Source organism: Carassius carassius, chromosome 39 (assembly GCF_963082965.1).
Source record: "Carassius carassius chromosome 39, fCarCar2.1, whole genome shotgun sequence".
Lineage (NCBI taxonomy): Eukaryota > Metazoa > Chordata > Actinopteri > Cypriniformes > Cyprinidae > Carassius > Carassius carassius.
This window is the reverse complement of record NC_081793.1, coordinates 3,926,050-3,952,228: the sequence shown is the minus strand read 5'-3', so window position 1 is coordinate 3,952,228 and position 26,179 is coordinate 3,926,050. Positions and strand designations below refer to the sequence as shown.

General features: G+C 38.5%; 2 protein-coding genes across 4 annotated transcripts in view; one reads left to right on the top strand and one right to left on the bottom strand.

Moving 5' to 3' along the window:
- The window catches only part of LOC132121247 (integrin alpha-3-like), a 61,536-nt gene that overhangs the window by 27,039 nt on the left and 8,318 nt on the right, over nucleotides 1-26,179 (top strand). The window contains exons 2-15 of the mRNA XM_059530464.1: nucleotides 2,556-2,692; nucleotides 7,207-7,283; nucleotides 8,408-8,654; nucleotides 8,766-8,870; nucleotides 10,197-10,401; nucleotides 10,890-11,083; nucleotides 11,765-11,853; nucleotides 12,089-12,225; nucleotides 13,722-13,802; nucleotides 22,242-22,309; nucleotides 22,389-22,525; nucleotides 24,896-25,042; nucleotides 25,133-25,230; nucleotides 25,914-26,073. Coding sequence (XP_059386447.1) covers nucleotides 2,556-2,692; nucleotides 7,207-7,283; nucleotides 8,408-8,654; nucleotides 8,766-8,870; nucleotides 10,197-10,401; nucleotides 10,890-11,083; nucleotides 11,765-11,853; nucleotides 12,089-12,225; nucleotides 13,722-13,802; nucleotides 22,242-22,309; nucleotides 22,389-22,525; nucleotides 24,896-25,042; nucleotides 25,133-25,230; nucleotides 25,914-26,073 — 1,882 coding nt within the window. The remainder of the gene's footprint in view (nucleotides 1-2,555; nucleotides 2,693-7,206; nucleotides 7,284-8,407; nucleotides 8,655-8,765; nucleotides 8,871-10,196; nucleotides 10,402-10,889; nucleotides 11,084-11,764; nucleotides 11,854-12,088; nucleotides 12,226-13,721; nucleotides 13,803-22,241; nucleotides 22,310-22,388; nucleotides 22,526-24,895; nucleotides 25,043-25,132; nucleotides 25,231-25,913; nucleotides 26,074-26,179) is intronic.
- Nucleotides 25,992-26,179, bottom strand: part of LOC132121246 (angiotensin-converting enzyme-like) — a 38,313-nt gene continuing 38,125 nt past the window's right edge. The window contains exon 25 of one of the 3 annotated variants that reach the window (XM_059530463.1): nucleotides 25,992-26,130. In XM_059530463.1, coding sequence (XP_059386446.1) covers nucleotides 26,123-26,130 — 8 coding nt within the window. In that variant the 3' untranslated portion in view covers nucleotides 25,992-26,122. The remainder of the gene's footprint in view (nucleotides 26,131-26,179) is intronic. The other 2 variants (XM_059530462.1, XM_059530461.1) reach the window with 2 other exon arrangements.

Here is a 26,179-nt window from a genome sequence, read left to right as displayed (position 1 = left end):
TTTGAAATCGCACACATTTGCAATGGCACTCTCTATGATTATGACCAAAGCATTATTACAATTAAAAGCAATTTTAAACGCAAATTTTTAAGAAAACAAAAGTAATATCTCATATTCACCATACCTTACGAACATCCGGAAGTGAATGAACCTGGATATGCGCATAAATGACAGTCAGTATGGCGCACAATCGTATTTACGGTAAATACATATACGTTACTGCGGGGAAAAAAAAGAACGATGTGTCCGAAAAAAGAAGTCAAAGTGCCTGTCTCAACGAGTTTCCCCGTAAACGCAGTCAGAGAAAGAAAACGGATGCGTGTAATTACCGGTATTAGATACATGCATTCATCTTAAAGGGACAGCAACACAATATACCTGCAGCTGTTTGTGTCACCAAAGTTAATCAAACAACGAAAGAGAAAGAGAAAATACACTTTTGTTGCTAATGATGAACTGTATTAATTATATGAATCATATTTAATGTATTGAATGCAGTGTTATTTTTTACATTTGATTATTAGATTTCTGTAACTAAATACAGTTAATTTACCTGAAAAACCAAAAGCACTGCTTTATTTCACATGTATTTTTGTTCTATTGCATTTATATATGCTTATACTTTATTATTTTCTATGCAGAAGCACTAGGCCTGCCCTACAAAATTACCCCAATCATCCTAGAACTTTACAAGAAGAGCAACTCAAATCATCAGGTGAAATTGTTTTCGGGAAGTATTGGAAGGAGTAGTAAAGCAAGAAGACGTGATAGATAGTTTTTCAGAATTTCATTTTACTCTATGTCTATATGGGTGGGTCGGGGATGTAAGTATCTAGATATTTGCAGCGGGGCGAGGGCTTCGATTACCTCTCTCTTTTTTGATCATACATTTGTTTGCTAATTAATAAAATTTAGGGGACCCCCCAAGAGTCCCAAGTCATTTCGAACCCTGTTAAAAACAAAACATTAGGCCTTTTTATACAACTGTATCCGCAGTTTAAATGAATCCATGTCCCTTCTGAGATACATAAACTGTGTAAATACATGCTATTTCAGATGCCGATTTCAGAAATGTTTTCTCATGTTAGAATGAAAGACACGAAGTTCTGGAACAAGTGCTTCTTATTCTTACCCAAAAATACAAAATGGAAGAAATAGTTAAAACTGAACACAATCTTGCTACTCAAGCTGTGTATGAACATTTATATATATATATATATATATATATATATATATGTGTGTGTGTGTGTGTGTGTGTGTGTGTGTGCTGCCTTTCCATTTTGCATTTACTTGTACCTTTACTTTCAATAATTAAGTACATTTAATATTTTAAAAGTACCTTTCGTACTTAAGTACAGTAAATATCACATACTGTATTAATTTTAATTGTATAATTATTTTTATTTATAATTGAAGTTTAATACTGAATTTTCAAAAACATGTCATCGGTGACCTAGCTGCTAGACTAATTTTAATTCAAAAAGCATCCTGAGATAAGTTTCTGTAACTTTTTCAGTTCATCTTTCTTTTGTCTATCAGAGCAATCAGCAAGATTTTTCTGTTCTAGCACAAGTACATGTTTTCACTGTTTAATAAGTAAACTTGCCACTTACTTGCTACCTAGCAACCGCATAAAAATCTCCCTTCTGTGACGCCATCTGCCTGTGAAGGCCAAAGCAGCACATAACTCTGAAGCCCTTAGTCATGAGAAAGAGCCTTAGGCAAACACTGTTAATAAATCTTACCTTCAGTTGCATATAAATGTGCTATTTGCTTTTTTCTGTACATTAATGGGACCAAAACAGGTACAGTTCTAGTTAGTATGTTATTAGATCATTGCCAATGTGTCAGGAGTTTGGTTACAGGACATTTCTGCCACTTTATTTAATTGCTTTACCCTTAACTTATTCTAATGTTTAATAATATGTGGGAAGGATAGGAAATAAAAGGATAAACCATCTTTTCTGCACCTTTCGTTTCAGGTCTGGGCTTATTTAATAAAACCATACATTTACGAATTTACTCTCTATGTTCAATTTTTATGCATAGTGCTTTAAGTACTATATTTTATCAATTATTTCCTCAGTGAGATCCGAATCAGGAACTTAATGAAACATTGTCACCTTTGTTTATTCAAATGTAAGACTTTTAAGACCAGTGGTTGTACAGTCTACTCTTTCTTAAGAATCACTTGAGATTTTGAACTCGTGCAGTTTCTTTGTTTTCATCACTCACAATTTATTTATTCTACAACCAGATAAAATTAGGAAATTGTTACACAATTACACACACAATTGTGAGACCATGCTGACCACATAATTTTTTGTCAAGGCCCATATTTTGGTTAAAAGTGATGCAGACAGAAGTTTCTAGAGGTGGAATAAACAGATTAAGTGATTGGAGAAGTCCTGCTCAATTTTAGTTTAAATGAAACATGTGCACTGGTGAATTGTTCACAATATAATATACATTTATTAAATAGATTAATTGTATATTGAAAATTTATTATTTTATCGATTTGAGTTTTTCATTGAGTGTTTGCTGTTCTTCTGTAGCCTCTTAGTCGGAGCGCCCCAAGAAAAAGCCGAGCCCCAACTCAGCAAATTCAACATTAATGAAACAGGAGCCGTGTATTACTGTCCCATCACTATCGAGCAGGATGACTGCAGGAGGATGGACCTCATCAGTCCACGTAGGTATTCATATAACTTATCAGAAATCTATGATTAAAGCAGGAAAAAAATGGTGTTAAAGAAACATTTATCATTTAATAATAATAATTTTTTTAAGGATTCTTCGATGAACAGAAAGAACAACATATATGTTAAACAAAATCTTTTGTAACATTATACATTTTTTAATGTTATGTTATTTATTGTTTCCTTACTGAAAAAAAGTAATTTTCTTTAAAAAAAAAAAAATCTTACTGACTCCAAACTTTTGAGTGGTAGTGTAGATGGTTTACTTATGTTGCATTGGCTTTAGAAGCTAAATCTCATTCACAGTGTTACAAACACGTAGAGAGGAACGAGGAGGCCAGGAGTACATCACAGGAGACTTTAATGGAATCAAGGGAATCAGGAGGACTCGTAGTTGAAAACATCAACAAGTAGAACCGACAAACATTAACTGAAAGGACTGGGGCTTTTAAACACAGGATAATGAGGGACTTAGGAGACACATCTGGAATCAAATTAACAATCAACATGAGGGAGAAACTAGGTCACATGGAGCAAAATACATACAAACCATGAAACAAAGTCTTACATTTCCCTCCCGGAAAAAGCGTGTCCTCGTGCTACACAACATCCAATGGGGAGTGGGGGGTGGGCGCTCTGGAGGTCCCTCAGGACAGACATGGCAGCTCAGGGAGCCATGGCTGATCAGGAGTCTGGGGAGGCCATAGTGGATCCACCTCCCAGGCCGCGGCCCCAGCCCCCACCCCAGTCTCTATGGCTGGAGCCTTACTACCGCCTAAAATAATACTAAATAATAATAATTGGGGGGGACTTAGGGGGCTTAACTGGGGGTCAGAAGTCCTCCCTAGGCTAAATGGGGATCAGGAGCTCTCCCAAGGGTTAAATGGGTCATCAGGAGCCCTCCCTGGGCTAAAAGGAGAATCAGGAGTCCTCCCTGGGCTTAACTGTCGATCAGGAGCCCTCCCTCCGCTTAAGTGGGGGTCAGGGAGGTGTTCACGAGGTGCTGGCATTGGAATGCACTCTGGAGGATGAGGCACAGCAAGGCAATTTCGAGGAGCTGGTACTGGAGTGAGCTTTGGGGCTGGAGCTGAAACTGGAGCGAGCGGGCTTGACATTGGAGCAGCCGGCAGCCTTCTCTCTGGCTCTCAACGGAAGGCGGTCGCATTTTCTCTCCTTCTCCTCTCCCTTACCTTCCTTGCTTTGCTCCTCTTGTCTCGTATACTCTGAAAGACTCTCTCTGCACAGATCTCCTACTAAAAAATCATGGATTTGATAACTGGTCTCTCAAAGCAATTGACACTATCTTCTCGATGAGAAGCTTGGGTTTGGGGGAACCTGACTGCCCTGCTGGAACGTTCGCAGCTGACTACACGATGGACGCGTGGGAGAGATGGCGAGTCGTATGTCTGGTTGCTCTTTACATGGAGGACTTTATATCAACCTATTCGGAACCATGATAACAGGTCTTTTGCTGATTGGATTAGGCATTGCCCTGGTTTATCGAAGAATTCAGAAAACGGTGACAGCTGTCAAAGGCTTACAAGGCTGCCCGTCATGATCAAAGCAGTGGGCAGAGCGGTCAGCATGGAGACTGAGACTATGAAACGCAATATGGATAACAACATGGAGATGAAACACAACACGGATAACATCATGGAGAAGCTGCGGCTTTGGAAAAAGCAATTGGATCGGTCGGAGACCAGAAATGGACAAAGAGAGTAGCCGTGAAATTGGAATGCGGCTACTCGCCCCAAGACCAAACAATCGCTATCTTATCTTCTTTTGGCTTCCCTCTACCAGCACTGGTCTCGGCCAAGGCCGCTGCTGGAACAGCAACAACCCTGGAAGAGCTCTGCAGTGAGATGTTCTCGCGTTCCTCCCCGCCGTCTTCCACAGACACCTGCTGATGTTGACTGTGACGAGTGGGGCGGGGCCGAGGGACGTGGGAGCGAGGCCGGTGGAGTAATTGGAGATGAGCTACACCTGTTCGATCCGCCGGGTTTGAGGCCCACGGAGGAGATGGAAGGATATAAAACTGGAGCGACGACTGGTGCACTCAATTAAAAACCAAAACACAACTAAAAGCCCAGGCCTGGTCCTCTCTCATCCTTCACTGTCGTCGCTCCAGTTTTATATCCTTCCATCTCCTCCGTGGGCCTCGAGACCGGCGGGTCGAACAGGTGTAGCTCATCTCCAATCACTCCACTGGCCTCGCTCCCACGTCCCTCGGCCCCGCCCCACTCGTCACATTGACTTTGTCTGGGACCTGAACAAGGCTGTCTCCATGGCAACTTGCTCTGACGCTATCACAATCTGCGGACTGAGGCACCTAGATTGAATCGAAACTCTCCAGGCCTATAAAATCACACACACTCTAACATATATACACACACACGGCTGCTGCCTGCACTAGATTACCTCGACCACCCAAAAGGAGCACAGTATGGGTGTTGGTTTTTTTCTCCTCACTTCCCTAATTTTACGCTGTATTTCTTCCTCAATTCCCTGTCTTCCTGTCCTGTCTACCCCCTTGTAAGTATGTTTTGTATGTATGGACAGGTTGATGGCTAATTTAGCTGGTACTTGTGACTAGTGACAATAAAGGGCTACTACTACTACTACTTGATTTGGAAACAGCTGGCTGACTTGGGAATGGCAGGTTGGTTCTGGCTCGGGGCCAGGTGCTCTCCAGACACCGGAGGATTCCTTCCCTCCAGCTTAATCCCATAGTGTCGGAGAGATCCACTGGGTGATGGTAGTTGGCCCCGAGCCAGAAGTTGAGGGTGGAGTTAACTAGGGCCGTAGCCTTGGCGAGCCTACAGAACTCCCAGGAATACTCAACAAAAGGGAGATCCAGGTGAGCTAGGGCGGCAAACTGAGCGACAACTTCCATAGCGGTGGGGGTGGGAAACCAGGGAAAACAAAAACTACTCAAAAAGGCGTAAAAACAAACACGAGGAAAAGACGCCGCTCACTTTTTGTTTTGGTCAGTTCTTCTGTCACGGGCTACTGTGAGGGAGCACAGAGCGAGGAGGACAGGAGTACATCATCACAGGAGACTTTAATGGAATCAAGGGAATCAGGAAGACGCGTAGTGGAAAACATCAACAAGTAGAACCGACGAACATTAACTGAAAGGACTGGGGCTTTTAAACACAGGATAATGAGCTGCCGGGTCTCCGGCTCGGCTCCTCAGCGAAAACCTGGTATGCATTGCACCTGCTGCCTTCTTATACTCATGCAGTGATCAGCGGCAGCTGGATGCAATAATTGCATGCCAATGTGCATTGGCTTGTTTAGTTTACACTCGAAGTAGTCTATTAAAGCGATATCCCATTTTGCGTCGGTCACCGACGTGGCGTCTCCGTTCCCTCCTTCTGGGAGCGAGGGTTACCATACGTAACCGAGACGATAATGAGGGACTAAGGAGAAACACCTGGAATCAAATTAACAATCAACACGAGGGTGAAACTTGATCACATGGAGCAAAACACACACAAAACACGAGACAAAGTCTGACAGTTACTGTAGATCAAAGGACTAAGGCATGTTTAGGGCATTCAGTTCACAGATTAGATCATGTGTGTATCATCTGCATATAACATCTGCATATATCAGGGCATATATCATTTCCCCAAATTACCTGCTCTGTTTTAGACATAAGTGAAAGTTAAAACAATTTTCTATTTTAATAAGAGAAGAGGCAGAATGTCCTTTGAATACTTATTTCTTGCAAGAAATAGCCAACATTCATACAACCATTCAAGTTGACTACAGAGTCTGAAAAAGAGAAAATACCGTAACTCATTATTTTTACCCTTATCGAATCAGGATGCTTCTGTCTCAACCAGTCATAACGCATATTCAGCTATGTCCCCAAGAAGCATTTTTAAGTATATAATGCAAATTATAAATTATAAAGAGGTCTAAAATAGCATCTCGCACTTTCTTGCACACACAAATTAAATAGATTTCCTCTTATCTTTCAGCTCTTTGAAAACTCATGCATACTGATGAAGCACACAGGGACAGTGAATAAGAACACTCTTTAATACAATTAAGCAAATAATACCTATAATAATAACATTTCCCTTACAAAGCCTCAACACAGCAACCATTGAAACTCACCTGTCTGAATGATGTCTCACTCCATGCTATTCAAAAGACTTTCATCTTTTCACATTTCCAGCCGGCCTTTCTCCCTCCTCTCTCAGGTCAGCATGATTGGCTCATGTTGCAGGCAGGTATTTGCTTCAGAATTAACATGATACGCTCAGCACAGGAAGTGTCTTGGTCTGTGCAGCCTTAAGGTTACTTTGAGCAGACGCAGAGCATTTCTTTCTGGTTTACACCATTTTAGTAAATCAGTAAAAACATGGACTTTTCTTAGCTTAGCCTACTAGTTAGCTTTTTACCTCATCATCTTTCAGATTTACATATAGAGTAATGCTCTTTGTGGGCAGACTGTGGGATAAAATCATTGTCTGATGATTTGTTTCTCATCTAGCGCAGGCAGCAGAGACAGTGGAGGGCATGTGGCTGGGAGTGACCGTGGCCAGTCAGAGGAATGGAGGACATGTGCTGGTGAGATCAGATGCATCTTTGATTTCTATTTTTATAATAGACTGTTTATTTGCAAAGGCAAGACCATCACTTAAAATTCGACAGAAAAAAATTTAATGGATCCCTCCTTTAGACTAAGAGAGACAGATGCACTCAGGCCACTGTTCTCTAAGTGTATTTCAAACCCTGCTTTTACACTACTGCCTGTAATGATCAGCTAACCTTGATTAACTGTTTAAGGTGTTGTAGGTTGATAATAAGCTTGAAGTTGTTTTCAGGAGTAGAGTTCATTACCTTAGTGGGCCCCCTTTCGTTATGTGGGCTGGGACAATGTTTATGACTTGTTCCGTACTTTTACAGTTTGTAGTAATTAAGATATTTTTATATTTTTGAAAGAAGTCTCTTATGATCACCAAGGCTGAATTTATTTGAATGAAAAATACAGTTAAACATGTTAGAATATTGTGAAATATGATTGCAATTTAAATAAGTTTTCTGTTTGAATATATTTTAAAATTTATTCCTGTGATATTTCAGCATCATTACTTCTGTGTTCAGTGTTAAAAGATCCTTCAGAAATCATTTTCTTATGCTGATTCGAAGCTCAAGAATCATTTCTTATTATTATAAATGTTGAAAACAGTTTTGCTGCTTTGATATTTTTTTTGGGAATCATAATAGATTACCATGCAAAGGTTCGAGGTAAATAGGATTTTTTTGTTTGTTTGTATTAAATAGTACTTTTATTTGGGAAATTTCTATTAATCTAATTAAAATATAGCATGGTTTTCACCAAATTATTAATCAGCTAAAACTGCTTTCAGCAGTGATAATTATTAAAAATTGCTATTCAGTAATAACTGATAATAATTAAGCAGCAAATCAGCATAATTTGGATGATTTCTGAAGGATCATGTGACACTGAAGACTGAAGTAACGATGCTGAAAATTCAGCTTTGCATCACAGGAATAAATTACATTTTACAATATTCAAATAGAAAACATTTATTTTAAATTGCAATAATATTTCACAATATTGCTTTGTTTTTGATCAAATAAATGCAGCCTTGGTGAGCAGAAGAGACTTCTTTCAAAATCATCGAGTCATTAAAGATTTCTGTTCATCTCTTCTTTCATGTTGGCAGGCATGTGGTCATCGCTACGTAAAAAAACTGCTGGGTGCCGAAGAGCAGCAGCGTATGGTGGGCAAATGTTACGTGCGGGGCAACGACCTGACCTACGACCCGTCTGATTACTGGCAGTCTGACACGTACGAGCTGTGCGACTTCAACTATGACCAGAACCTGGAGGGCATGTGTAACATGGGCATCTCAGGGGGCATGACGGAGAATGATGTGTACTTTGGGACGCCTGGCAGCTTTGTGTGGCAGGGTAAGTACAGGAAAACCAGGAAACTCTGGTGTGTCAGCTCTCTATTATCACATATAAAGATCATCCTTCAGGGTCATATAGTTAATAAAAGGGATTCTTGTGGTCATATAGGAACTGTCCATATGAAAGAGAGAGACCCCAGCTTTGATTTTGCCGGAGATGCCAATGAAATAAGCTTCGGTAAGCTAGGAGAGGACAAACTCAACATCTACATAGGTATGTACAGTACTTTATTGTTGGTTTTGAAACATGTTGACAGTGTTGGGGAGTAATAATAGTAATAAAAATAAAGGTTTCAGTCCCTCAGCTGTTTCCTAAATAACGACCTGCTTTTTCCAGTGAGTAGAGAATAACATATGAAACATCGTCATGAGTTCAAAAATATTCAGTATTTCATTAATATTCACTTATATAATAATCTTACCAAAACTGTCATTTTATGCATTGATTAATGTTTTCGTTTTATTGTAATTGTTTAGTGTTATTAATTAATTTAGTTAGTAATAACCGATTAATTTAATTTAATCATTTAATAATGATAATAATAATAATAAATATTAATTATAATTATTCATATTAATTTAAGAATTTAGTGTTAGTTACAAATGTATCTATATTTATGTGAATCTATATATATATATATATATATATATATATATATATATATATATATACATAGAGAGAGAGAGAGAGAGAGAGAGAGAAAGTTATTTTTTTGTTATTTAGTTCTAATTTATCATTTATTTGTTGTTTATTTTTAAATCAAAATCAAAAATATTTTTTTATTCATAGCATTTTATGTCATTCGTTTCTGTATAGCAAATTGTATTACACAATAATCTTAGCAAAAATGTATTAATGCATTAAGTTCAGTGTTAATTGACTGATAATCTTAATATAATTGTATTTATTATTTATTTATAAATTAATTTTTTTATACATTTGTTTCATTTTATATAATAGATTTATATGTTCTAGATTCAGTGTTCGTTAATCTGGAATCTTGCAATAATTTTATCAGTATTTACAAGTAAATTTGACTGTTTTTATTGTTAATATGTGCAGTATTTATTTGGTGATTTACTGATTGTTTTGATAATAATTTGATCAAACACTGGTATATTAAATATGTTTTTATTTGCTTTTAAATGCTTTAGTATATGTATATACCTTTTTAATATTTGTTTAAGTATTTGTTTTAGTATATGCTTTTTTAAATATAAATATTTTAGTATATGCTTTTATTAATATATATATATATATATATATATATATATATATATATATATATATATATATATATATATATATATATATATATATATATATATATATAAATTCCTGTTTAATGTTGTCACTCTAACTAAAAGTTTTGGAACCAGAGATAAATACTATCCTGTAAAATAAAAAATTAAAAAATAAAATAAAATAAAATTGAATGGCTACCTTTTTCTTTTTTCTCAATAGTCATTTGCTGTGAATGCATTTTGTAGTAGCTTCACTGCTGGTCACAGGTTTAAGAATCCTCATCTCTTTCTTCAGGTTACTCTGTGCTGGAGGACATTAAACTGCTGGATCACTCTAAGTACACTGTGGTGACAGGAGCTCCCAGAGACAATTTCAAAGGCTCCGTGATCCTGGCAGAAAAACAAGGTTTGGTTCTTAACCCAGTGATGACCATCCCAGGGGAACAAATAGGGTCGTACTTCGGCGGCTGCTTGGCGGTGACCGACCTAAACAATGACGAGTAGGTCACTGTGTAACTTAATCATTGTATTATCTATGATATAACTGGCTAATCTGTTAAAACTGTTTGATGTAATATCTTAGTAAAACACAAAGTTGTGCAGTAAAAGTCAGTGGGGTCCAATAAATCACTGCACAAAAAATACTAGTCATATTAGTCACACAGCTTTGTACTACTGGTGAAACTTGTCAGCATCACTGTTTTCATGTCTAATAATCCATTATCATCACAGAGACTGATCTGTATAATGCTTCATTGAGTTTGAAAGTCAATACAAAGGAAGTAGACAAAAGAATGTTTAACTTTGCCCATGTGCCCTTGCAAATATCCTCTTGAGCTCCATACTCAAGCATGTCAACAGATACATGGCTGAATGCTTTTATATGGCAGCCTCCTCATACTTTACTAAAGCTATGAAAGACTTCTATGAAAATAGTCTTTCATAATTAGGCATAACATGTCATTTGTGTGGTTGCGTGTGGTTATAGCTGGAACGACCTGATTGTTGGAGCTCCATTCTACTTTGATCGCAACAAGGAGGAGGGAGGAGCTGTTTACATCTTCATGAACGAGAACGGATCCTTCCAGGAAATAGCCAGCTTGGTTCTGAAGGGTAAAAAAGGCTCAGGGTTTGGATTTGCTGTTGCTGCGGTGGGGGACATCAATCAGGATGGATTTCAAGGTAACGCAGACTATAGACTCACTGTTATAAATATGCAATTTTTTAAACCTAAAAAAAACCTAAAAAACATATTATTGTACTTTAAAATAAATATTAAAATATGCACAAACATATAAATATACATAAATAAATACAAAATTCAAAAGAGTAAATAAGATTTTTAGATTTTTTAATTTAGATCTTATATATATATAATCTTATAAAATATTTATTTTAACTTTCTATTTATCAAAGAATACTGAAAAAAAAATCATGGTTTAATAAATAAATCATGCAGTGAAGCTACTACAAAAATCATAAATCAATGGTTTTCACAAAAATATGAAACAGTACAACTGTTTTCAACATGTATATCAATAATAAATGTTTCCTGAGCAGTAAATCAGCATATTAGAATGATTTCTGAAGGATCATGTGACTGAAGACTGGATGAATGATGCTGAAAATTCAGCTTTGCAACACAGGAATAAATTACATTATAAAATATATTAAAATAGAAAACAGTTATTTTAAAATGTAATAATATTTCAGAATATTACTCTTTTTACTGTAGTTTTGATGAAATAAATGCAGCTTTTGAACTGTAGTGTATTATGTAATTGATGTTATAATGCTGCCATCTGAAGGCCATGGAGGGTCATGATGTTGCCCTGGGGTTTGTGTCTTGGTTTCTTCATTCAGATTTAGCTGTTGGTGCTCCGTTCCAAGACTCTGGTAAAGTCTTTATATGGATGGGAAGTAAAAATGGAATAACTAAGGAACCCAGCCAGGTAAAGCAAGTATCTTGGGATTTTTATAGAACACTTTTGGAAATATATATATATATATATATATATATATATATATATATATATATATATATATATGAGACAATTACCTACTCTTGCATGTCATTGATAATTGAGTGATCATACATAAATCAATCCTATTAGACATATCTTGACCTTGAGAATAAGACGAGTGTGATTTACTCTATGTTGAACGTGTAATGTGACTTTCTCGTAGGTGATCGAGGGGAAATCATTAGGTCCCAGTGGCTTTCAGACGTTCGGCTACTCTCTCAGTGGAGGAATGGATATGGATGGAAATGATTATCCTGATATTTTGGTGGGCTCCATGGATGACCGCATCGCTCTCTTGAGGTTCAGTCTTTCAGCAGTGTTTGCCATTTATAGATGCTCATATTATTCAGAGGGATTTTCAACAATTCTTTTTCCAAACACAGAAACAACATAAATATATTTTATATACACACATACACTTCTGATCAAAGGTTTGGACTCACTTGAGTGAATATATATATATATATATATATATATATATATATATATATATATATATATATATATATATATATATATATATACACAAAATTAGATTATTATTATTACATTATTATTATTATACATCATTATTATGACATTATTAATTATTATTATTAAACATTTTATTTATTATTGTTGCATAATTTAATTAATTTCTATTTATTTGTATTCACTAATAAATCAATAAAATAAACGTATTATTACTATAACTATTACTATTATAACATTAATTTGTTATACATTTTATATAATTTAGATTTATTTATTTACAAATAAATAAAAAATAAATTGATAATAATAATAATTAAAATGAATTACTACATTAGTTATTACTATTAACTAGCATGCATATTACTGGCATATTGGCTGTTTATTAGTACTTATAAAGTGCATATTAATGTATTATTGTGCATGAGCATATTTTAGATCCCTTAATCCAACCCCATACATAAACATAACTGCCTTACTACATTTACATTTAGTCATTTTGCAGACGCTTTCATCCAAAGCAACTTACAAATTGGGGGATACATAAAGCTATTCTTCTTAAAGAGGCAAACAGACACAGGAAGTGCTTGTAATACCAAGTTTTAGACATTGTTCAAATAAGTAAAAGCAGAAATAAATACAAAAAGAAGGAATAATTTTTATTTATTTATTTTTAAGTAGTTTCGAAAGAGATGAGTTTTCAGCTGTCACTTGAAAATTGTCAGGGATTCAGCATTCCGGATAGGGGTGTGAAGATCATTCCACCAGCCAGGAATGTTCTGGAAAGTGATTTTGAGCCTCTCTGTGATGGTACCACCATGTGTCGCTCACTATAGGATCTCAGACTTCTGGAGGGGATGTAGATTCGTAATAGTGAGTGGAAGTAGAGGGATGCTGAGCCTGTGGCTGTTCTATATGAAAGCATCAAAGTCTTGAACTTGATGCGAGCAGCAACCGTTTGTTCAAGGAAAAACTTTTAGCGAATATGTGTTCCCTATTCTAAATTGTTACCTTATTATTATTATTATTATTATTATTATTATAGATTTTAATTATAAATAATAAATCTAATAATAAATGTATGTGCAGTACATATTGCTTTTTATATATGTTCTATTGGATGGATTGATTTTTAATGGATGATTTATAGTAATAACAGCTAGCAAACAGCAGACATGTACTTTGTGTAACCAACCTGAACACCTAACAAATATGTGGTCTCTGCATGCTTTTAGGGCCGCCTGCTGGTCATAGTCATTTAAATCAATCTATCTGTTCTGCAAGCAAACCTCAAAACCAGTGATGTTTGATGGGTGTTTTTTCAGGGCTCGTCCGGTCATCCACCTCTCCCAAAACTTTACAGTAGAACCAAAGATTGTGATTCCAAACCAGTGTGTTAACTCCTGGTAAGAGGACATGTTTTTATTCTAACAAAAATTTTAGGCATTTTTTCCCCTTCAGGAACTCGAGCTACATCAGAAAACGCTATGGAAATGCCTTCTGGGTGACCTCGCTCTGAATCACTTGTGTAATCAGTCCAATGCTAGACGTCATTGGTGGGTGACGTAGCAACCAAGAAGCTATAAAAGCATGTGAGGTCGAACCGGCAACAGCTTTCTGTCATTCAGCAAGCGCTCTGTGTGTGTGTCAGTCACTATCTGTTTGTGAGTCTTATTTAGTGTTGTTTGTCCACTTATAAGCACCATTATGTCAAAGCTTCAGTAAAAAGAAGCATTTGGGCGAGCAGGCAGCATTCAGGCTGTATGTTCCTCCCTGCCCGTGCTATATATTGGGTGGGGACATGCACTGTTTGTGTGTTGTCTGCTTGGGAGCGAAGCAGCCATAGTCAACTTTCGAGTCAGCGGTTTCTTCCCCCTCTGAGTGAGAACTCGCTACTGCAGCTATTTTTCTCAGAGGAGATTGATAATGTTTATGTGTGACCAAGAACCTTGCGCGCATCTGAGGCAACGTCTGTATAACATAATTTTGGATATTTGATGTGAATCTTACCACACCAAACTGTGTTTACTAGTTTTGATTGAATTTAATTCTGAGGAATAAAATGAAGTATTTATGCTGACTATGAGAAGTTAGATATACAGGGGCTCTTGGGATAAAAGTTTCTCAAGTGAGAGCACGTGTTTACCTCTCTTCCTGTGAGGAGGATGAGGTAGTCAGCAGCGGCTGCTGGGCGTAGCGGTACTAAGAGTCTTGCCGCCTCCACAGATGTCTCTAGAGCAGCTGGTTCGGCTGTCCCCTGCCGGTGTGCCACTTCAGAGCACAGAGCTAGCTGCTTCAATTACACTAGAGGTCAGTCTCGAGAGATTAATTCCCTTTGCAGACTGCATGTCTCCTGCACATTGTAGAATGAGGCTATAGAATCCAGTTCTTGTCCACCTCAGTTTAATGGGGTTAACCCCTCTATGGTGGGTCCCGAACAGGCTCTGGTCATGGAACAGAAGTAGTTACTCGTTTGAGGAAGAAGGCCATCACGGTGGTCCCACCTCATGTAGCAGAGTCCGAGTACTACAGCCGCTACTTCACCGTTCCGAGGAAGGATGGAGGGTGGCCCAAGGGGTTATTCCCAAGGGGAAGCCTGCTTTGCATGATCAAGGTCACGCGGCAATGCCTAAATGCCTTGGCCATGTGGAGAAAGCATTGGTTTTTGTCTCAGGGCCCGGTGCTGGGGGCTCCTTGTCGCTGCGTAACGCTAATAAAGGATGCATTTCTCACTAGCTTGGGAGTGGTCATGAGTGGCCACCTTGCCCGCGGTCTGTGGAGCGGTCACCATCTCATGTGACACATCAACTGCCTGGAGATGCTTGCTGTGTTTCGAGCTTTGGAGCACTTCCCCCTGGACCTAAGAGATCGTCATGTGTGCGCACCGACAACACAGCAGTGATCTATTATATCATCCACCAGGGAGGTCTGTGTTCGTGCTCCTTGTACAAGCTGGCACACCAGATCCTTGTGTGGTCCCAGGGCAAACTCCTTTCATTGAGAGCAGTACATATTCCTTCTTCATCTGAATATGGGAGCAGACATCCTGTCGAGGCAGGGGCCGAGGCCTGGGGAGTGGAGACTTCATCCTGAGCAGATATGAAGAATTTTTGGCAGGTGGACTGTTTACCACTCGACAGGCAACGAACTGTCCCCTCTGGTCCTCTCTGACTCCCCTGGATGCCATGGTACAGATGTGGCCGAGGCTTCATATGTACGCCTTTCCACTGATCGTTCTGCTCCCGGGAGTTCTGGAGAGAGTGTGCCGGGATGGGGTCTGTCTGCTGCTAGTAGCCCCGTTCTGACCAGGTAGAGAATGGTTCTCGGACCTGATTTCCCTTCTCGACGGCTATCTATAGAAGATTCCCGTCTGGAGGGATTTACACTCATAGGCTGAGGGTACTACTCCACCCCCGCCCGGAGCTGTGGAAGCTATGTGTGTGGCTTCTGAGGTTTGTTGAGTCTATCCTCCAATCCAGAGCTCCCTCTACAAGGAAACTCTACGTCTTGAAGCAAAAAATATGGCAGCAGATGTGTTGGGTGGTTTGTCAGGCTCCACTCCAATACTTTCTACTAACTCATTTTTTTCAATATTTACTGGTTTAAGAACAAAACAAAGAAACCAGTTAAATAATAATTATAGAGATGAAGGAAATGTTTGCGTTTTTCTGCTTTGCTGTTGGCTTCTGTTGTTGCCACTTGGACAACACCTAAGCGCAAACAAACAGTTGTCCCAGGCTGACAACCATCAGTCAGTAAATACGAATGGATTACCGAGATTAAACTTCTTTGGACATGGATACTTTGTCATCTACTCGATCACCAAACAATTTGATCACCCCCGTCGCGGCACGCCAAGTAAACAAAACATTGCCATTTGCTCGAACATCAGACAAATTGAACTCACCCATCGCGGCACGCTGAGAAAGCGGGATTACCATAGAGGATGCAATTGGCGTGATTTCGGTGCTCTCTTGACTTTGATTTTGCTGTCTGGGGACGTACAATTGAATCCAGGCCCATTTGCTGTTGGCCTTTTTCCCAGAGGGTGCACCGGCAGGTGGATTGCGCGTGCAGCGGCTGACCTCCGGACGGACGTCTTCCCCGAGGTAACAGGAATTCCATACGGTGACAGTATCCAATCAGTAAGGAAGCAACGAGAATTTAGATTTTTTCAGACTGTAAATCACGCACAGGTAATATGGGAGCCTATGTCTAAACCTAAGGGTATTCTAGGTGGACATTTGAATATTCGGAGTATATTGCCTAAACGGGATCAGATCCAACATCTGTTAACTGACTCTAATTTAGATTTTTTAGCGTTGAGCAAAGCGTGGCTGAACAGTAATATCCAGACCAGTATGAATGATGTCCCTGGTTACATTTGTCATAGAAAGGACAGAACATCTAAAAAAGGTGGGGGGGGGGGTACTATTCTATGTTAGAGACACTCTGAAATGTAATGAAATCAAACTGGATACACCATTAGAATGTTTGGTTTTAAATGTTGTATTATCCCCTATATAAGAAGAATTTTAACATTATAGTGCTGTATAACCCACCATCATATGATGTTTCTTTTTATGAGAATTTAGACAAAATTTTTAAATATGTAAATACTCGCACCGAATCTGTTTTTCTTGGTGATTTTAATATTAACTGGCTAGATAAAAGCCGTAGAAAAAAATTTAAGAGACTGTTGTCAAAGCACAGTCTTCATCAGATGATTAAAGGTCCAACAAGGATCACACGAGCGAGTAAAACTATGATCGATCTGATAGTTACTAACAGACCACAGAGAATCATTAGAACTTATAATTTACTAACAGGGCTCTCTGATCACAATATGACCATGGTTGTACGGAAACTCACTAAACAGCGTTTACCCAAATTTACGAATGAAAGTAAACAAGGGAACCTGGGTATCCCCAAAAATAAGTTGACACAAGTTAAAAATGATTTAGAACATTTAGATTGGAATAATGTTTTACAATCGAATGATTTAGAAAATTGTTGTAACTCTCTGATGAAAAACCTCACAAATCTGATTGGGAAATATAGTAAGACATTCAAAGGCACGCAACGAAAAGCCTCCTTACCATGGCTGAACAATGACACTCGTCAGCTAATGAAAAAGAGAGACTATGCATTGAAAAAAGCGCTGCTCTCCAAAACAAATACTGATTTTCTCATCTTTAAAGGATTGAGAAATGCAGTAGTTAGAGAATTGCGTAAAGCAAAGACAGCCTATTTTATGCAATTGATTAAGGATTCGGAAGGAAATAGTGCATCCCTTTGGAAGCACCTCAATAGCCTTACTAAACTTAAGCCTAGTCAACAAAAAACAATAGCTGAGTTGGAAGTGAATGGAGTTATCAGCACTAACAATTCAGCTATTGCAAATGAACTTAATAAATTCTTTATTCAGTCTGTTGAGGAGCTTGCTGAGACTTTTGAACCAGCAACCCTATCACAGACTACAAAGTCTGACCAATCAGATCTTTTTCAAATGAAAGAGGTTAGTCAGGAAAAAGTATATAAAATTATTAATAAATTAATTAAATCTAAGGCAAAGGATGTATTTGGGTTGGACACTGCCTTTATTACAACTCACTGCTTTGCTTTGATTAAACCTGTAACCCACCTTGTAAACCTTTCCATCAGAGTGGGCAAATTCCCACAAAGTTGGAAACAAGCCATTATTACACCGATTTTCAAGGCGGGCGCAAAGAATCAAGCAAGCAACTACAGGCCACTCTCAATACTGCCGGCTTTCTCCAAAATTTTGGAGAAAATTATCACAGAACAGTTAGTAGAACACCTTGAAGGTAACAAACTTATCAATTCTAAACAGTTTGGATTCAGAGCAGGGTATTCTACAGAAATGGCTAATTGCTACCTTACCGAGAACATTAAGAGTAAGTTGGACAAGGGTAATGTTGTGGGAGCTGTGTTTATAGACCTAAAAAAGGCCTTTGACACCGTGAACCACAACATACTATTGAATAAACTTACCTCCTTCAACTTCTCTGAACATGCTATCGGCTGGTTTGCATCATATTTGGAGCATAGAGAGCAACGTGTTAAAATAAACACCGAACTCTCAACATCATTACAATCCACAATGGGTATTCCACAGGGCTCCATTTTGGGGCCTCTGCTCTTCAGTCTATAAATAAACGACTTACCTACATGCTGTCAGTCAGCCAACTGCCAAATGTATGCTGACGATACAGTAATTTATGCTTCAGCTAGGACACCAACTATAGTAGCAGAGACCCTGACTAAGGAAATGGAGGGTATATCCCAGTGGCTTAAAGAAAATCATTTGACGCTTAACGTCAAAAAGACGGTATCTATGTGCTTCTCAATTAGAGGAAAAACTAAATGTACTATTAAAATAGATCAAGAAGCCATAGAGGAAGTTGAGGAATTAAAATTTTTAGGTATTATTCTGGATCCCCAACTCAAATTCAATAAACACATTAACAAACTCTGTAAGACTGTTCGGACAAACTTAAACTGTTTTAGAATGATTAGGCATCATATACCTGTCAAAGCAGCTTTGCTGTTTTTTCATGCTATGATACTTTCTCATTTATCTTATTGTGTTACTGTATGGGGCCAAGCCTCCCAGACAACAGTCAAACCCATCATGTCATTATACAAACAAGCACTGAAAATAGTGGATCAGAAACCAATTATGTGGCATCACTGTTTGATTGTACAGAAATACAAGCTTTTAAATTTTGACAGTTTTATTAAGTTCTCTTTTCTTAAGCTGATTTTTAAATGTATAAATAATCAAGCTCCAGCCGTACTCTGTCCTTTTGTGACAAAAAAATGAAAACTAAAGGAATTTCAAATCACATGAGCCAATATTTTATTCACAATAGAACATTTTTATCCACTTAATTAGCTCATCTAAAATTTAATGCCTGCTACAGGTCTCAAAAAAGTTGGCACGGGGGCAACAAATGGCTAAAAAAACAAGCAGTTTTGAAAAGATTCAGCTGGGAGAACATCTAGTGATTAATTAAGTTAATTGATATCAGGTCTGTAACATGATTAGCTATAAAAGTTTTGTCTTAGAGAAGCAGAGTCTCTCAGAAGTAAAGATGGGCAGAGGCTCTCTAATCTGTGAAAGACTGCGTAAAAAAATTGTGGAAAACTTTAAAAACAATGTTCCTCAACTTCAAATTGCAAAGGCTTTGCAAATCTCATCATCTACAGTGCATTACATCATCAAAAGATTCAGAGAAACTGGAGAAATCTCTGTGCGTAAGGGACAAGGCCGGAGACCTTTATTGGATGCCCGTGGTCTTCGGGCTCTCAGACGACACTGCATCACTCATCGGCATGATTGTGTCAATGACATTACTAAATGGGCCCAGGAATACTTTCAGAAACCACTGTCGGTAAACACAATCCGCCGTGCCATCAGCAGATGCCAACTAAAGCTCTATCATGCAAAAAGGAAGCCATATGTGAACATGGTCCAGAAGCGCCGTCGTGTCCTGTGGGCCAAGGCTCATTTAAAATGGACTATTTCAAAGTGGAATAGTGTTTTATGGTCAGACGAGTCCAAATTTGACATTCTTGTTGGAAATCACGGACGCCGTGTCCTCCGGGCTAAAGAGGAGGGAGACCTTCCAGCATGTTATCAGCGTTCAGTTCAAAAGCCAGCATCTCTGATGGTATGGGGGTGCATAAGTGCATACGGTATGGGCAGCTTGCATGTTTTGGAAGGCTCTGTGAATGCTGAAAGGTATATAAAGGTTTTAGACCAACATATGCTTCCCTCCAAACAACGTCTATTTCAGGGAAGGCCTTGTTTATTTCAGCAGGACAATGCAAAACCACATACTGCAGCTATAACAACAGCATGGCTTCGTCGTAGAAGTGTCCGGGTGCTAACCTGGCCTGCCTGCAGTCCAGATCTTTCACCTATAGAGAACATTTGGCGCATCATTAAACAAAAAATACATCAAAGACGACCACGAACTCTTCAGCAGCTGGAAATCTATATAAGGCAAGAATGTGACCAAATTCCAACAGCAAAACTCCAGCAACTCATAGCCTCAATGCCCAGACGCCTTCAAACTGTTTTGAAAAGAAAAGGAGATGCTACACCATGGTAAACATGCCCCGTCCCAACTATTTTGAGACCTGTAGCAGAAATCAAAATTGAAATGAGCTCATTTTGTGCATAAAATTTTAAACTTTCTCAGTTTAAACATTTGCTATGTTATCTATGTTCTATTGTGAATAAAATATTGGCTCATGTGATTTGAAAGTCTTTTAGTTTTCATTTTATTAAAATTTAAAAAACGTCCCAACTTATTCGGGTTGTAGCCTATTGGCTAGAAACCTTTTATGCAAGACATTTACACATTTTGTTATGGCTTTGTCTATGATAATTATGTATGTAACAATGTGCGCTGCATTGTCCCTGATAAATAAACTAATAAATAAAAAAAATAAAATAAAAAAAAAAGTGGAAACTTCACTTCTTAGTGCAGAGATCGGCAGCTCGACCCAGTTAACTGCCCAGTTGGTCCAGTGCTGGAGTTCCTGCAGGCCCATTTCTCCACAGGGCTAACCCACTCCACCCTGAAGGTCTACGTGGTGGCCATTGCTGCCAGTCAGTGGGAAGACAGCCACTAGTTACACGCTTCCCCCGCGGTCTGCTGAGGCTGAGGCCCCCAGTATGATCTCACGTCCCCACATGGGACCTGGCTGTGGTGAAGTTCTTTGTAAGTCTCCATTCAAGCCTATTGAAGAAATTTCTGATTGCTGTCTCACAATTAAGATTGCTCTCCTTCTAGCTATTACATGTCTAAAAGGAGTCTGGGATCTTCAGGCCCTCTCAGCCCCTTCTTATCTTTACTTTGATAAAGCGTATATCTACCCTCGAGTGGGGTATGTCTCTAAGTTCCTCTCTGTTACACCACGGCCTATCATGCTACAGGCCTTCTGTCATCCTCCCATCAGGGAGCCTGACCAGCAGAAGCTTTACTGCATGTGTCCAAAGCAAGCACTGGACACATACATCCACAGAGCTGCCCTGTGGAGAGGGGCGGACCAACTGCTGGTTTGCTATGCTCTTCCTAATAGGGGTATTCCTGCTATGAAGCAGACCCTCGGTTAGTGGATAGTGGATGTACTATTGCCACCCTCTGATCTGTCCTCACCATTAGGGATAAAGGCTCACTCGACCAAAGGTATGGTGGCCTCCAAGGCCTTCCTGGCCCCAGGACATTTGCAACCTAGCAGGATGATCCACGGCCTTCATGTTTGTCAGATTTTATGGCCTAGATGTGCGAGCCACTCCTTGTTTTTCTGTTGTCTTGTCCTAGCTATACTCTTCAACACTAGGCAGGGATTTGCAAGTCTTGCGGCGTGGGCATACTCGTTCCCATGACGTTTTCCGATGCAGCTCGAGTTCCTGAAGGGTAACATCTCCAGGTTACGTATGTAACCATAGTTCCCTGAAGGGAATGAGACACTGTGTCTCAGGTCCATACTTCCGGCATCTCTGCGAGCACTTGCTTCATTTCTTAAAGCTGATGCCGGTTCCACCTCACATGCTTTTATAGCTTCCTGGTCGCTACTTCACCCACCTATGATGTCTCGCCCTTCCATTGGACTAATTACACATGTGATTCAGAGCGTGGTCACGCTAAAGGGCGTACCCATAGCGTTTTCCGATGCAGTGTCTCGTTCCCTTTGTGGAACCATTGTTACATATGTAACCTGGAGATGATTTTCAGTATAGTTTAGTCACAAACTTATCATATTATACTTGTCCTCTAGAAAGAATTCATTATGTGATTTTTTTATAGCATAAAAGTGAAGGTGTGTTTCAGCTACAATCTCAGCACTGGAACCACAGCCTTCAAGAAAGACATCAGTAAGTGGAGGGCCTGCTTCAGTAGTGTTTGGTCTGTGTTTTATTGGATTAACCGTGTGTTTGTTTCTCTCTGCATCAGCTGTGAAGTACACAGTAGATGCTGACCCTAATCGTCGTGGCGCCCGAGTTCGTTTTCTGGACAACAAGCAAAGCACATTTACAGGCCTGCTGTCTTTCTCTGCTCCCGCATGTCAAGAGCTGGAACTTTCTGTTCATGTGAGAGACCACGCTCATTTGTTTCACTATATTAGTGAGGATATGCATAGACTTTCACTGGTTTTATATCAGTTATCACCCAACCCCTACCCCGAAATCAACCCCTCACAAAAACACGTGCTAACACTAGATTTAAATAAAAACATGTTTTGGTATATTTATCAAGTGAGAATCAGTAAAATGTCCTTACTAGTGGGTTGTCATGTTATTTCACTATATAAGTGAGGACATTTGGCTCTTACAAGTACACACACAAACACTCTCTCTCTCTCTCTCTCTCTCTCTCTCTCGCTGTCTCTCTCTCTCTCTCACACACACACACACACACACAGATAAATAGTGTATTAATGTAAATTAATGACTAAATGAATAAATGTGTACATATATAAATAATACTACTATTAATAAAATATGTTTATAATAATAATATAATAGTAATACAGATATTGCAGGTGTTTTATCTGTTATTGTTATTATATGTTAAATGTTATTATTGCAAAATAAAGTATTTGCAACATACAAAAATATATTATTATTATGATCATTATTATATAATCAAGTATTTGCAACATACAAAAAATATTATATTATACAAACCCGATTACAAAAAAGTTGGTACACTGTACAAATTGTGAGTAAAAAAGGAATGGAATAATTAAAAAATCTCAAACTTATATTTTATTCACAATAGAATATAGATAACATATCAAATGTTGAAAGTGAGACATTTTGAAATGTAATGCCAAATATTGGCTCATTTTGGATTTCATGAGAGCTACACATTCCAAAAAAGTTGGGACAGGTAGCAATAAGAGAGCGGAAACAGGAGCAACTGGAGGACTAATTTGCAACTTATTTAGTCAATTTGCAACATGATTGGGTATAAAAAGAGCCTCTCAGAGTGGCAGTGTCTCTCAGAAGTCAAGATGGGCAGAGGATCACCAATTCCCCCAATGCTGCAGAGAAAAATAGTGGAGCAATATCAGAAAGGAGTTTCTCAGAGAAAAATAGCAAAGAGTTTGAAGTTATCATCATCTACAGTGCATAATATCATCCAAAGATTCAGATAATCTGGAACAATCTCTGTACGTAAGGGTCAGGGCCAGAAAACCATACTGGATGCCCGTGATCGTTGGGCCCTTAGACGTCACTGCATCACATACAGCAATGCTACTGTAATGGAAATCACCACATGGGCTCAGGAATACTTCCAGAAGACATTGTCAGTGAACACAATCCACCGTGCCATTCGCCGTTGCTGGCTAAAAATCTATAGGTCAAAAAAGAAGCCATATCTAAACATGATCCAGAAGCGCAGGCATTTTCTCTGGGCCAAGGCTCATTTAAAATGGACTGTGGCAAAGTGGAAAACTGTTCTGTGGTCAGTCGAATCAAAATTTGAAGTTCTTTTTGGAAAACTGGGACGCAATGTCATCTGGACTAAAGAGGACAAGGACAACCCAAGTTGTTATCAGCGCTCAGTTCAGAAGCCTGCATCTCTGATGGTATGGGGTTGCATGAGTGCGTGTGGCATGGGCAGCTTACACATCTGGAAAGGCACCATCAATGCTGAAAGGTATATCCAAGTTCTAGTACAACATATGCTCCCATCCAGACGTCGTCTCTTTCAGAGAAGACTTTGCATTTTCCAACATGACAATGCCAGACCACATACTGCATCAATAACAACATCATGGCTGCGTAGAAGAAGGATCCGGGTACTTAAATGGCCAGCTGCAGTCCAGATCTTTCACCCATAGAAAACATTTGGCGCATCATAAAGAGGAAGATGCAACAAAGAAGACCTAAGACAATTGAGCAACTATAAGCCTGTATTAGATAAGAATGGGAGAACATTCTTATTCTTAAACTTGTGCAACGTGTCTCTTCAGTCCCCAGACATTTGCAGACTGTTATAAAAAGAAGAGGGGATGCCACACAGTGATAAACATGGCCTTGTCCCAACTTTCTTTGAGATGTGTTGATGCCATGAAATTTAAAATCAACTTATTTTTCCCTTAAAATGATACATTTTCTCAGTTTAAACATTTGATATGTCATCTATGTTGTATTCTGAGTAAAATATTGAAATTTGAAATCTTATTCACAATTTTTATACACACATTTTATTCACAATTTGTAAAGTGTCCCAACTTTTTTGGAATCGGGATTGTATTATATTATATCAGTTTTAAATGAACATGAGTTCAACAGGATATATTGGCAACATATATAATGCATAAATAATAACTTCTTTAATGCATGTAGAAAATTTGCATAGGATAAGAATGCCATTCTGATCCAGTAATCTTTCTTTAGAGAATGCAAAGGAGCAATAGGGTTGTTTTTCTCTCTCTCCCCCCTCACTAGACTCCTGTGAGGGACAAACTTCAGCCCATAGTGTTCACGCTCAACGTGTCTCTGAACGAGCAGAAAGCAGCAGCACAGCAAACACTGCAGAGTCTGGACGCTTTCCCTGTGCTGAGCGGCCAGCAGATCCTGACCAACAAAACTGAGGTACAAACCAGTCTCAGCTGAAGGGAAACCTCTGCCTGAAAGTTTCTGCTGATGTGAGTCTTGAGAGTGCTTTGATGTGTTTGTCGTCAGATTAACTTTCATAAGGAGTGTGGTGTTGACAACACGTGTAGCAGTAACCTGCAGCTCAAGGCCATATTTGCTGATGAGAATTACATTCCCTTCCCCAGGTGAGTATGCTGCATGAAAACCAGTGAATGTGGATGGAAGAAAATGTGTACACAAACAGCATTTATTCACATTCCCAGTCTTTTGAGTGAATTCAGTTCTCATCATTTAATTTTGGTGGACTTTTTCATAAATCTAATGACTCATGTAACATATGCCATGTAAAATAATGATCAGAGTGGAATAGTACTGGTAATAATATAGTGTTTATTATATTGTGGCCACTTAAAAACTATTTATTTGGTTAAAATTGTTTTAATAAATGACTTTTTATTTAAAAACTTTTTTTATTTAAAAAGATACTAAATTGTTACATTTTATATTATATTGTTATGTAAATTATTGACCACTTACCAGATTGTCTCAGATTGACCACTTATTATATTATATTATATTATATTATATTATATTATATTATATTATATTATATTATATTATATTATATTAAAAAATATGTAATTTTATTTTGTGCTGGAATCATTCTGTGGAACTATGTGATAAAAGAAACACACCACAGAGAGATAAGACAGATATGAAAACAGCACCTGGAATCCAATTCAAATTAATTATATAAAAAATTGTTGTTATATATTTATTTCATTTTTATTTCACAAGCTACTGTCTTCTTCAAATACTTATGTTTAAATACCCGTGAGAATTATAGGATGTGCTGGTTTGTTCACAGTCAGACTATGGAGTTCAGCAGTAACATTAAGAAGCTGGTGTTGATGGTGAATGTTACTAACATGCCTGATGGAGGCAGGCAGGAGGCCGAGGACGCCCATCAGGCCACGCTGAGCATCACCATTCCTCCCTCACTCAAATACTCAGGAGTGCGTCTTCTGGTGAGTCCACACAGAGGCGCTCTTTCACTCTTCATCTCACCTCCACAGGCTACATCCCTCAGGAAGGAAACGCAAAGAAGAGCTTTATAATATCTCAAATAAACAA